We start from the raw sequence: 14087 nt of genomic DNA on the forward strand, positions 1-14087 counted from the left end.
GCCAGCGGGGCTCAGCCCCACCACCGACATTCAGTGCTTCCTGGTCTACATAGGGCCGGTCCTTTGTATCAGCTGGGCACCCCAGGGAAGGGGTGGGGTGTGAGGACTGCCCCGGAGACCTCAGGGGGTTTCAGGAGCCCCTCCTCTTCCTGTCTGCACTCAGAAGCCCTGGCTGTGTTGACTCCTGCAGGGAGCAGCTTAGACACACCTGAGGACCCATTTTTTAAGGCTCAGAGGGGGCTGGGTGTGATGATGCCTCCTCTTCCTTGCCAGCCAGGGAGCTTGGGCCAGGTTGTCATGTGCAGGGGTGGAGGGGCACCGGAGCAGCCCACACAACTCGGCCTCTGGACCTACAGGGAGTCAGAGGGCCATCCCCGGAGGCCGAGATGGGCTAAGCTGCCCATATCCCACGGGCAAGTCCTATCCTGGCGTTTCCACTGCCCACTGACCTACAGCAGCCAAGGCACACATCACCACGGCAACCCTGGCTACAAGGGGAAAGGCAACACGGGCCCTCACATGCTCTTGGACGCACCCATCCCCCTGAGCCTCACCAGTTGTTTCTCCATGTCCTCATCCCGAGGGGAGCTGACGAAGATCGTGTTCTGCATCAAACCCACAAAGCACCAGAAGGTGTCTGATTCATCCAGGACCTCGGCCAAGATGGGCGCCACCAGGTCCGACATCCCCTGGGAATAGCCGACGGCAGGGTTGTACACGGCGTAGTTCAGCAGGATCCTCCTGGGAGGCAGTGGAGACAGCAGTGGGTGGGGATGACCCTCACCGCAGCACACTGCCCAGCCTGCAGAACCCTGGGCCGTGGACCCTGCCTTCCCTCGCTTGCCTTCACCTCAGTGGAAGGCAGCTGCGCCATCATCTCAGAGCCCAAGCTTAGGTTCCAGACACACAGACCCTTGCTTTGCAAAAGGTAATGGCCTGGCCGGGTGTGGTGGCTCATGCCTATAATCCCAGCACTTTGGGAGGCTGAGGTGGGCAGATCACCTGAGGTCAGGAGTTCGACACTAGCCTGGCCAACATGGTGAAACCCTGTCTCTACTAAAAATACAAAACTTAGCTGGGCATGGTGGGGTGCACGCCTGTAATCTCAGTTACTTGGGAGGCTGAGACCAGAGAATTGCTTGAACCCAGGAAGCGGAGGTTGCAGTGTGCCAAGATCACGCCACTGCACTCCAGTCTGGATGACAGAGCGAGACTCCGTCTCAAAAAAAAAAAAAAAGTAATGGCCTGCTATTAGCTGCTGTCTAGGCCCAGAACCTTGAGAGCAGGGGTTAAGGGGGAACACGGCTCTGATTTTCTGAAGGGTGGACTGCCTGTGACAAGGGGTGGGCTGGCAGGGACATTTCTGTGGGCTGCTAATTTTGTGCAATTATTTGCTAGTCTGTAGCAGAATGTCACAGATGCCAGCCTCTGGCTCTGTGTGGCTGTATGACTGCAGGACCACCCACGGGGAGCTGGAGGGGGTGCATGGGGAAGCTGGTCCATGGTTGGTGTGAGCCAAGCAAGGACAGGCTTGGTGGTGCCCAGGGGATAGAGGGGCTCTGCGGGCCCCACTGGCAGGGACCTGGGTGGCTTCCCTGGGATGCCATGGCTCTGAGATGCCAACTGAAGTAGCTCATGAGTAGCGTATCCTTCACTTCTGGGGCTTTGATGTATGAACCTGGAAGAGAGCCCCTGCAGAAACTCGCTGGGGGCTCATCTACTTCCCAGAGCGGTCAGGTGAGGCTTGCAGACTCGCAGATGGGAAAGGAGCTGGCTGGGGAGGGAGTACCTCATGCTCTCCACATTGGGATTGTCTTCCCCTCGGAAGAACTGGTTGTTCCGATCCGTCCGGACCACGTCTTTGTCCACAGTGAACTGCACATTGCGCCAGAACGCTCTGTGCTCCTCGGGAGTCATGGAGAGCCTGTGTGGAGCCAAGCACCCAGCCGGGGTCAGCGGGTGGCACCCAGAGGCATCGTGTGGTGCACACACTCCAGGAAGCCACCCTTCCTCCCAACCCCCGTTCCCTGGATGGGAGCTGGGCGGCTGCTGCCGGCTGCAGACCCTCCCCGGATGCGGCGGATGGCTGGCGTGTATCCAAGGCTCTCCTTGATATTAACTCAGCCTCACAGGCTCCAGCGTCCCAGAGAGGAGAGCAAGTTGCAGCCCAGTGGGTAATGAGGCCTTGGCCCTGGCCCAGCGTTCTGGAGGGGAGCTGAGCACAGCCCAGGGGCTTCACCCAGTCCCAGCCTCCTGGAGAGAGAGCTGAGCCCAGTCCCGGGTTAGCAGAGCCCAAGTGGGACACAGTCTCCGGATGCCTTCACCCCTCCAGGCCCTGCTCCCAGCCCCAGCCTTCGGCTGTGGGACGTCAGCGCCTAGTTAAGTCTGTTGAACGAGAATTCTAAAACCTTGACATGTGAGCTAACGAGCCCCGCAGTTCCGAGGCCCGAGTGCTTGGTTTAATGACTGCACTTATCCCACCCTATCACTCACGTTCCTGGGAGACCCATTTTTGAAAGAAACTATGGGTCACGAAACATATTATCAATGCTGAATTGCACCTCAAATTGCCTTTTCAAATGACATTTTCCTCCGCGGCTCGGCGGGGTGGGCCGGGCTGGCCCCGGCGGTTACCTTTTCTGCTGGATCTCAGAGTACTCCTTTCGCTTCTGCAGCCGCAGCGCCTCCCGCTCCTCCGACGTGGACTCGTGGCTGTAATAGCGCAGCAGGAAGGGCCAGACCTCCCCGCGGATTGACACATCAATACCGCCAAAGAAAATGGCCTGGAGGAAGCGGCAAAAGTTGGGGAGGGGATAAAATAGGGCAGCTCAAAGAACCCCCAAATCCTCAGAGATGTGTGTTTTGGTGGTTTTGGTGCGCCTTGATTCAGATCTCTGCAATTTGCACATATTTACAAGGGGAAAGCAGTGGCCTTCAATTCCCATACAGGACACAAACCCGGCTCATTTCAATGTCAATGCCCCCCCTGGGGTGGCGCTCAGATTAACGTGTCGTTCTCACGTCATGGCCTAATCCCTGGTTTTGGAAATGCTGCATTTCACTGCAAACCCTTCTATGCAGGCTGACACGGTATCCCCCCAAACCCTCGAGGGAGGTTTTTTTGTGTTTTTTTTTTGTTTTTTTTCAACGCAGCAGCTTTGATTGCTTTATCGGTGTGTTCACAGAGAGCCTCACACAAGAAAACGGGGCCCTCACGAGGAGGTGGCCCGTGGGTGCGGGCGGGCGGCCAGGCCCTGGCCCTCCTTCCCTCTCGCTCGTTCCCGGTTCCCGGCCAGCTCTCCGCGGGGCCAGCCGGGCGGGTCCGGACCTCACCTTCCGCAGCTTGTACTCCTCCTCCACCTGGCCCAGCTCATTCAGGTGGTTGAGCCAGGCAGAGACGCCGAGCCTCTTGTACATGCTCTCCTCGGGGTGCGTCTCGGAGGACGGCAGCTTGGGGCGGCGGATGGAGAACTGCATGCACGTCTTATCGGGGGCGACCTGCTGGACGGGAGGAAAACTGGGCAAAGGTCAGGATCTCAGCCGCGCGGCTTCAGAGGCCAGCGGTGCTTTTCCCAGGATTAAAAGCCTCTCTCTCTTCTGAAAGGAGGGCAAGGGCCGTCCCCTGCATACAAACCCCTAAATGGCGAGTGTAATTAGGCGCAATTAAAATGAAAATACCTTCATCTTAAAATCGGTTTCCCTCTGCGGCTCTCTCCTCCCCGGCCCACTGTGCCGCCGCCCCCCACTCTCTCCAACCCCAGCCGCAAAAACGGAATTAATGCCTCGTTCGGCCTAACTTCCCTCTGCCGGGAGAGCCTGCAATGAATTACATGTGATTGGCCACATACAAAGGGATCGCTGTTCTGCGAGCAGGGAGCCAGCCTGTCAGATTGTCTCCGCGAGCAGTCACGAATCCAGGGCAAAACTGCAGCTGACATTTAATTCAAAAATCAAAGGTTGTTCAATGTAGGGGGAAAAAAAGCCATGCTACTGTAATAAGGGAAGCCAGCAGGAGGCTCTGTGGGAAGGAAGGGAATTTTAAAGTCAGCCCCATTTCTAATAAGCACATACAGTATCTTAAACAGATAATTAAAGAGCTCTTATTACATTTGTACGTAGATTGAGCAAAATATGGCAGGAAGTCTTGTCAAAACATGATTTTTCAAGTGCAGGGCACTGACTTTACCGAAAGGCCCTGGGCAAAGGTTTCAAACCCAAAGTTGCTGCTCTGACGGCCGAAAGCTACCGTGGGTCACACCCCGTAAGCCCCCGGGCCCGGGGACCCCAGACACAAGACCCAGGAGGGAGACGGGGCCCGTGCGGGGGCGGGAGTGTCAACCACCGGGCGTTCTGGGGCGGTCTGCTGGGCTACCTGGTCTTTGAGCTGCATCTCGGTGCAGTATTTCCACTGCTGGAACACGTCGGACAGCTTGTCCAGGCCGCCGTGGTGAAAATGGAAAACCTTGTACTGGCTCTCTCGGCTGGCAACGACCAGCTGGCCGCTGGTGCAGGCCTCGTCGCTGAAGGGCCATTGGAAGGGGGAGAGGGAAGCCCGATGAATATGTAAACACGGGGGTTTTATTTCCAAGTATAATCAGAGGCCACTGTCGCCAACCTCAGAAGCAGGAAACAGTGAGTCCCAGTGGAGTTGGCTGCTAGCGGGAGGGGACAGAACTACACCGAACAAAAACCATCACCCCCTTTGCTGAAGATGGCAAAACTGCTCCTTCCTGGGGGGCCCTGGAGCTCCTCTCTGGAGACCTGCCGGAGTGGCCTTCTCCCCACCACCACCTGCCTGGCTACATGGTCCCTGCAGTCCGGGAGACCTGGGTCCCAATGCTGAGTGCCCTGGAATCCAGTTTTGAGCCCTGGCAGGCCATGTGCTAAGACAACCTCCTGGGAACAGACCTCCTTCGTTGTGTGTGGGTGGAACTCTGGGAGAACCCTCCAGGGAAACTCACTAAACATCCGTCAGTGCTGTCAGCCCAACCCCGGCTGCCCTTAGATGAAAGGCTGGAATGTGGCTCCGGGTCTGGGAACCCCCCCAGCTTCTGGACACGCCGGCTTCTTCTAAGCCCGGGCCTCTCATTGGTGATGTCTGCGGCTGGGCAGCCCTGACTATAAGGAGGAGGATCTGATGTGGGGAATGACTGCAGGAAACTAGGCATCGCCCACCCATCACGAAAGGAAGGGAGCCTCCATCCGGAAAGCCGCGGCCCGACCCGCACAGGTGGCGGAGCTCCAGAGCATCTCCCGGGGATCAGAGCCGCCTGCAGCTGCTACTCTCTGCCCTGGTTTGGTTTCTTCTCCCGAGCCAGAGTTGCAAGCAACCGCTGGCTACCATCACGCTGAAGGTAGGGGAGTGAGTTCGGTAGCTCACCCAGCCTGAGAACTGTCAGGGAGCCACAGCGGGGAACCACTGCCCACAAGATCAGCGAGGGAGGAAGGCAGACGCTTGGGAAGACTCCGTCCGGGGCCCTGTGTCCCCAAGCCGTGCACTGCACCGGCCGCAAAGCCCAGGCTGTCGGGGAAAGCACACACAGGCCAACTCCCAGGAGGCGCCCAGAGATGCTTCCTACCTGAAGAAAAGGCGGAGGGAGCGCATGTGGCCCAGGTCCACGCGGAACACCCCGCAGATCTGCTCCAGGGCGCACACCCGCTGCGGCTCATCCCAGCGTGGGGTCTGCAGGAGGCCGTTGCTGTCCGGGAACCGCAGGCCGGCGTCGGAGCTGGACGGGGGGCTGGTGGAACAGGTCATGTGATGATCGCCACACTTCTCCCTGCCTACCCCACCCAGAGGGGGACAGGGGTCATGGGGGAGCCATTTAAACCTACGCACCAAGCTTAAACACACATACAGGCATGGCTGAATATGCCCTGTAAACACCTGTGAAGAAATGAAGGCATGAACCCCACTGCACAGTTCTACTTCCACTCGGATGGGAAAGCATTTTCATGATCAAATTCCATTCCACTTCAATAGAGGCAGTGAGTCGTCATCGTCCTGACAGCCAAGGTCACACTGACTGGGGTTCCTCGCTGTGTGACCTTGGCCAAGCCACCAAGCCTCTCTCAGCCTTCGTTTTCCCATGGATAAAGAAGGGAGAAGAATAACAAGGCTGGGTTTCCCTACAGCATGGGGCCGGGCTTTACTAAAAGTAGCTGTTTTGTGATGATTTTAGATAGCCTGGGGCTTCCGCGTGGTTTAAACCAGCTCACTGTATTCCTGAAAAGTACTGGTTCAGTTTATGCTTTTGGTTAGGAAACATTTGGGTTCTCAGTACTATTAATAACATCATGAGCATTTATTAAAACACTGACAATGGGCCTGGCCCTGAGCTAATGCTTCTCAGGTGCTTTTATTGCAATTAATCTTCACAAAAATCCTCTGAAATGAATAGTGGTATTACCCCATTGTAAAGAAGAGGCAACTGAGGCCCAGAGAGGTTAAGTAATTTGCCCAAGGTCACACAGCTGGCAAATGGTAGAGCTGAGATTAGAACCCAAGCTTTGTGGCCCATGTTCTCACCAGCATACTGTGCAGCTGTCTGCAGTTCAGCAGTACAACCCCATTTATTGTTATTTTTTATGAGTTTGTTACATTCCAAATTGCAAAATATTTTATTATACGGATTCAGCCACCTCACAGGTTAAATCCTGTCTCTTGAGATTTTTTTTTTTCTTTTCTCTTTTTTTTTTTGTTTTTTTTTTTGAGACGGAGTCTCACTCTGTCACCCAGGCTGGAGTGCAATGGAGCAATATCAGCTCACCGCAACCTCCGCCTCCCAGGTTCAAGCAATTCTCCTGCCTCAGCCTCCTGGGTAGCTGAGATTACAGGCGTCCGCCACCATGACAGGCTAATTATATATATTTAGTAGAGATGGGGTTTCACCATGTTGACCAGGATAGTCTTGACCTCCTGACCTCAGGTGATCCACCTGCCTCAGCCTCTGAAAGTGTTAGGATTACAGGCGTGAGCCATCGCGCCTGACACTCTCTTGAGATTTAATAGTAATGTTTAGCAAATGTCTGCTAAAATAAAACCAGAGTAAAGGCAAGACTCAGTTCTGGGCCCCAACTGCAGTTCCCCACAGAGACTCAGCTGCATTCACCGCACCTGCCTTCCTGTTTGAGCTCAGAACATAAAGTGTCAGAGGCAATCAATCCAGAGGCACTTCCTCCTCCAAGAAGCACCAGGTCTAAGTAAATAAAGCTCCTTTGGAGGGTTCCAGCACAATCCCTCCCTACTGGGAACTTGACACAGAGAAATCTGACTGGCCTTTCTAGAACCCTCTACTGCGTCAGGCACAGCCCTGGGCCTGGCGAGTGGCAGGTGGCTTAAGGAAGTCAGCCGAACAGGTCCTCCCACTGCTGGGGCCCCTGGGCTCTCAAGGAAACTGAGTCAGGTAAAACTAGATCAGAGATGGGCATGTGGGTCCATCACCTGAACTGCCGTGGCTGCGCTGCGGACGGGCCCAGAAGGCCGAGGGCTCCTGACATCTTCCCAAGTGGACCCTGCGGGAGCTGCGCTTCGGAATCGTTGCTCACAACACAGGGCAGGTCTCGAGTCTGAGGCCCCACCGCACCCATGGATGCCCCCTTTTGTCATCTGCTCATTGAACCGCGGGGCTGCTGCGGCTGGGAGAACTGCTGCCCCGCGTGCTGCCTGCTGGCCCGACCCACCGAGTGGGGCCATCAGAGGGTGGTATCCTTTCCCACCTCCTCCCCCAGCCTTCTTACCACACCCAACAGCAGAATCCCCCGAACCTGCTTGTCCCTCCCAGCACAGTGTCTCACTCATCCTACAGGGCAGGCCAAGGTTTCCAGAAACCAGATGGAACACAGAGACTCGTTTGGCAGTCACGGGTGGAGAGCCCCCTCCCTGCTGCTGTGGCCACAGAAGACTGGTCCCCTGGAGGGCCGGAGCCGATTTCAAACCAGGCAAGAGTCCAGGACACAGGGGCCACCACACAACTCCCCCAGCAATGTGCCTCCAGGCAGGAGTTGGCTTAAACCCTCTCACAACCCCTTAGGGGCAAATTATTTGCATTAATTAATTGATTGATTCATTAATTCAAGATACTGTGCTTGGGACCTACAGCTGGGGTTCCATAAGCTCAAACTAGAGCGAAGGTGATGGAGACCTCAGTTCGCTTTAATTGGGGTACGTCTGGCAGGTACCCCAGACCCTGTGTGGTCATGGAGGACAAGGTCTGGTGTCCCTTGAGGCTGGCTGCTGTGGGGTGGGGGTTGCATCGTTGTCTCTTCATCTTCAGCTCCCGGCCCTGGCTTGGCGCAGAACACACAGACATTTAATACTCATGCCTGAAGTGAAAATGTAAAGTGTCTGGGAATTTTGAAGTCACAGAAAAAAATGTTTAAAGAAAATAAACTACAGGGAAAACAAAATATGTACAGTGTTTTATTTTTGCTTATCTTTCTACACACGTAAAGCAATTTAGTTTTAAAAATATTCATATATACTGCAAATAATTTAGCTTGTTCATAAAATTATGTGATGCATTAAAACTAAAAGGATGGGTTTTGCAGGCAATAACTCCTAAGATGCTATTACGTTAGAAAGATCTCATACATAAAACTAGAAGACGCTAAACTTTAAGAAATGTAGCAGTTCTTCATTTCCATCATTTTCTGAAGATCACCAAAATGTAAAAGCAGTAATGAAAAAAAGTCAGCAATATCACTGGAAAACAAACACAAACACTGGGTTCTCCCTCCACCACAGTAAACTATGCCACATCAGATACAGAGATAGAGGTTTAAAATGGCCTCAAATTCTTCACAGCTCATCTAATCAAGGATAGCACCTGTCTCTCCACCCCTGAATCTAGGTGGGCCTTTTTTGACCAATAGAACGTGGCAAACATGGTGTTAGGCGAGTTCTGGGGCCTGGGCAGCCCCTCACTCTCCCTCTTGGCACAGCACAGGCGAGACAGACAGACGAGAGCTCATGAGAGACACGCAACTGGCAGTCAGCACCAGAGCCCCGACACCTGTCAATGGAGGCCGTTCCAGACCCTCCGCCCACCCAAGTCTCCTAGTGTCTGCAGCAACCTGAGTGAACTCCAGGGAGCCCAGCAGAACAGCCTGTCCCAGCCCAGCCCAAACCAAAGGGCTGTGAGCAAAGAAGCGGTTTTTTGTTTGTTTTTTAAAGACAAGGTCTCCCTCTATCCCCCTGGCTGAAGTGCGGTGGTGCAAACACAACTCACTGCAGCCTCAACCTCCCAAGTAGCTGGGACTACAGGCACTCACCGCCACACTCGGCTAATTTCTGTATTTTTTATAGAGACGGGGTTTTGCCATGTTGCCCAGGCTGGTCTCAAACTCCTGAGCTCAAGCGATCCGTCTGCCTTGGCCTCCCAAAGTGCTGGGACTACAGGCGTGAGCCACCACGCCGGGCCCGGTGGGTGCTTTAAGTTGCTGAGTTTGAGGGCGGTTTGTTTCACAGCAATGGATCACTGACACACATAGGACAAGCCAGCTCTCAGAAAAAGCTTGAGGGGGAGGAAGAAACCTTCAAACATATTGAGCTGTGGTTCTCAAGGTTACCAGGGCCAGATTTTAGCATTATTTAAAATGCCTAAACTGCTAACTTTCCTCTTGCTTTTCTTCATCCTGAGCCTTTTAAGTTTGCTGAAAAAAAGTCGATGAGAACCCAGCTGTAGGTCCCAAGCACAGTGTCCTGAATTAACGAATCAATCAATTAATTAATGCAAATAATTTGCCCCAAGGGGTTGTGAGAGGGTTTAAGCCAACTTCTGCCTGGAGGCACGTTGCTGGGGGAGGTGTGTGGTGGCTCCTGGGTCCAGGACTCTTGCCTAGATAGAAATTGGCGCTGACCCTCCAGGGGACCAGTCTTCTGTGGCCACAGCAGCAGGGAGGGGGCCTTCCACCCGTGACTGCCAAAGCGAGTCTCTGTGTTCTGTCTGGTTTCTGGAAACCTTGCCCTGCCCTGTAGGGTGGGTGGGACACAGTATGCTGGGAGGGATGTGTAGGTATTGGAGGAGTGAGCAGGGTGTGCTCGGTGTGCTGGGTTGGGAGAGGAGGCTGGAAAGAATGACACCCTTTGGTGGTCCCCCATAACTGCCAAAACCTGGAAGCTACCAAGATGTCCTTTGGTAGTGAATGGATAAATAAGTTTAAATAACTGTGGTACAGCCAGACAAGGGAATATATTACTCATCATTAAAAAGAAATGAGCTGTCGAGCTGTGGAACAACACGGAGGGAACTTCAGTGTGTCTTACGAAGGGGTTTACTAAGTGAAGGGACCCAGTGTGACAAGGCTGCACCCTGTGGGATTCCAATTCTAGGACACTCTGGAAAAGGCAAAACCATGGAGACAAGACCAGCGGTTGCCAGGAGCTGGCGGGGAGGTAGGAAGGTGAAGCACGGAGAACTTTTAGGGCAGTGACACACTGGCATGACACCAGAGTGGTCACGGTGACATGTGTCATTACACATTTGTCCAGACCCATAGGATGTACAATACCGAGTGTGAATGCCGACAAACTATGGACTCTGGGTGACAATGACGTGTGGGCTCGTGAGTGGTAACACGTGTCCCACTCTGGTGGGGGAGGCTGTGCGTGTGGTAGGGGAGGGGGTGGATGAGAATTCTCTGTACCCTTCACTCAGTTTTGCTGTGAACCTAAAACAGCTCCAGAAAATAAAATCTATTAAAAAAAAAAAACAACAACAAAACAAATGAATAGCCAAAGAAACTGGGACATATATATGATAAAGATTAACATCTTTAATATGTAAAAAAGTATGTAAATTAAAAAGAAAAATATAAATGCCCAACAGAAAACTGGCAAAAGGAAAATAAAAAATTTAGTAGAGAATAAATACAAATAATGAATAAAATTTCCAGGCCCAGGGTAATGAAATAAACGGAAATAGAAACAGGATAACATGGTGGGGGGATGGTTTATGAAATTGGCATCAATTAACAAATTACAAAATCTAGTGTGGTAAAGGATTTGGGGAGACAGACATTCTCGTTCAGCTCAGGGGGAGAAAGAATATAAACTGACCAATTTTATTTTTATTTTTTTCTTATTTTTATCTTTTTTGAGATGGAGTTTTTTGCTCTTGTTGCCCAAGCTGAAGTGCAATGGCAAGATCTCAGCTCACTGCAACCTCCGCCTCCCGGGTTCAAGCGATTCTCCTGCCTCAGCCTCCCAAGTAGCTGGGATTACAGGCGTCCGCGACACTAATTTTTGTATTTTTAGTAGAGATGGGGTTTCGCCATGTTGGCCAGGCTCGTCTGGAACTCCTGACCTCATGATCTGCCTGCCTCAGCCTCCCAAAGTGCTGGGATCACAGGCGTGAGCCACCACGCCCAGCCCTGACCAAATATTTCTGAATGGCAATTTGGAAACAAGATGCCAAAGGCTTAAAAATGTTTATACATTTTGACTTTTCACTTTCATTTCTAGGAATGAATCCTAAGGAAATAGCCAGAGGTGCCCACAATAAAGGGATGCATGCATAGATGCAGAAAAACATTCGACAAAAATCTAATGCTCATTTATGACAAACCTGTCTACAAACTAGGAATGGAAGAGAAGCTCCTCAAGCTGATAAAGGCACCCACAGATATTCCACCGTTAGCGTCATACTTAATGGTAAAAGATGGAATTGTTTTCCCCCAAGAGCAGAAACAAGGTAAGAATGCCTCTGCTCCCACCACTTCTAGTCCATGTTCTCACAGAGGCCCTGGCTGCTGCATCAGGCAAGAAAAGGAAATAAGAGGCATAAAGACTGGAAAAGAAGGAATAAAACTGCCCCTATTTTCAGCTGATACAACTGTTCATCTGAAAAACCTCATGGAATTTATAAAACAATCTTTAGAACTAATAACTGAATTTCATAAAACTGCAGGATAAAAGGTTAATAGAGAAAAATTAATTGTATTCTTAAACAGTAGCAATGCACAATTGGAACGTGAAATAAATAAAACATTAAATTTATAGTAGCAAAAAAATCCCCACATAAAACACTTAGGAATAAGCCTGACAAAAGACAATTCAAGAACGTCATACTGAAAAACACAAAAATTGCTGAGATAAGTCAAATAGGATCTTAAGAAATGGAGAGATGCACCATGTCCATGGAATAAAACTGTCAACCTGGTTAAGATGACAATCTTGCCAATCTGATCTATAGATTCAACACAAGCCCAATCAAAATTCCAACAGGAATTTTTAGTAAAAATTGATAAGTTGACCCTAAAATTTTGAGCTAGTTATAACCAGAGCGACTATAAAAAAGAACAAAGTTGGAGGAGTCATCTTATTTTGAGACCTACATAGCTATCATCAAGAAAGTTTGGTATTGGTGAAAAGATAACTATGGTGAAATAGGCAAATAATCAATGGAACATAACAGAGTCCAAAAATATCAATTGATTATTTACAAAAGTGCAAAGACAATTCAGTGGAGAAAGGATGGCTTTTCAACAAACAATACTGGATCAACAGGATATCTGCACGAAAAAAATTAACATCAACTCTTTTCTCCCATCAGTCCCCCAAATTAACTCAAAACGGATCATGGACCTAGATGTGAAACCTAAACTAGGAAACTTCCAGAAGAATCCATACGAGAAAACCTTTGTAACCTTAGAATAGGCTCAGGTTTCTTAGATAGAACACAAAAAACACAAACTGTAAAAGGAATAATAAATTGGAAAATTAAAGACTTTTTTTTTCATCAAAATACTCCATTAAAGGAAACAAAAATGCAAGTCACAGACTAGGAGAAAATATTCATAAAACATATAGTCAATAAAAAACTTGTATCCAGAGTATGTATAAGAAACTGTTAAAATGCAATAGTATTGTTAGACAAAGGTTTCTTAGACCAGACACCAACATATGACCGTAAGTGAAAAAAAAAGTAATTAATCTTCATTAAAATGAAAACCTTCTACTCTTTAAGAGATATTGTTAAGAAAATACAAAGATAAGCCACGGACTGAGAAAAAGATATTTGCCAAATGCTTATATTATAAAGGGCTTATCATATAAATCAGTAATATGCTTTAAATCATCATTCTATACAGAATATAGAAAAGGTCCTCAAAACTTAGTAATAAGAAAACAACACAATCCAAAAATGGGCAAAAGATTTGAAAAGACATTTCACCAAAGAGGATATTCAGATGGCCAAGAAGCATGTGAAAAGGTGCTCAACATCATTCATTATTAGAGAAATGCAAATAGAAAGAAACCTCAGTGCAATCTAAAGGAACATGATGTGATCCACTACGCATCTATTGGAATGACTAAAACACAAATGAATGAGGCCACGAGCAAGGCAGTTCAAGCTTGCAATCCCAGCATTTTGGGAAGCTGAGGTGGGTGGGTCACCTGAGCTCAGGAGTTCAAGACTAGCCCGGGCAACGTGGCGAAATCCCGTTTCTGCTAAAAATACAAAAAATTAGTAGGCATGGTGGTGCACCCCTGTAATCCCAGCTACTCTGGAGGCCGAGGCAGAAGAATCGCTTGAACCCCAGAGGCGAGGCTGCAGTGAGCCAACATCATGCCACTGCACTTCAGCCTGAGCGACAGAGTGAGACTCTGTCTCAAAAAAACCCAAAAAACAAAAAAAACAAAGGAATGAAACTGACACTGTGAGTGCTGGCCAGGAGGCGAGCAACGGAACTCTCCTATGATGTGACAGGAAGTCAAATGATAGAACCACTCTAGAAAACGGTTTGGCAGTGTCTTATAAAGTCAAACACACCCCTACCATATGACTCAGCAACGCCCCCCAGGTGTTTACCCAAAATACATGGAAAATGTTCACACGAAATGTGTGTGTGAATGTTTATGGCAGTTTTATTCATCATTGCAAAAAACAAGAAACAACACAAACGTCTTTCAGCTGGTGAATGGCTAAACAAACAATGGTACATCTGAACAAGGGAATACATAGGCCTCAGCAATAAAAAGGAACAAACTGCTGATATGCATGACGATATGGAGGCATCTCAGATGTATTATGTTAAGTGAAAGAAGCCAGACACAAAAGGTTACATGAGAAGATACTCAGCAT

The 14087-nt window shown here is 50.1% G+C and overlaps 1 protein-coding gene across 16 annotated transcripts in view; it reads right to left on the reverse strand.

Annotated features, from left to right (window-relative positions):
- TBC1D16 (TBC1 domain family member 16) overlaps positions 1-14087 on the reverse strand; it is a 96905-nt gene that overhangs the window by 7652 nt on the left and 75166 nt on the right. For 4 of the 16 annotated variants that reach the window (XM_002827911.5, XM_063718310.1, XM_063718315.1 and 1 more), the window contains exons 4-9: positions 5580-5741; positions 4373-4520; positions 3334-3501; positions 2635-2783; positions 1790-1924; positions 555-741 (exon numbers count right to left, since the gene is read on the reverse strand). In XM_002827911.5, coding sequence (XP_002827957.2) covers positions 555-741; positions 1790-1924; positions 2635-2783; positions 3334-3501; positions 4373-4520; positions 5580-5741 — 949 coding nt within the window. Of the gene's footprint in view, positions 1-554; positions 742-1789; positions 1925-2634; positions 2784-3333; positions 3518-3848; positions 3932-4372; positions 4521-5579; positions 5785-14087 lie in introns of all 16 variants that reach the window. The other 12 variants (XM_054535839.2, XM_054535841.2, XM_054535843.2 and 9 more) reach the window with 7 other exon arrangements.

This window comes from Pongo abelii, chromosome 19 (assembly GCF_028885655.2).
Source record: "Pongo abelii isolate AG06213 chromosome 19, NHGRI_mPonAbe1-v2.0_pri, whole genome shotgun sequence".
Classification (NCBI taxonomy): domain Eukaryota; kingdom Metazoa; phylum Chordata; class Mammalia; order Primates; family Hominidae; genus Pongo; species Pongo abelii.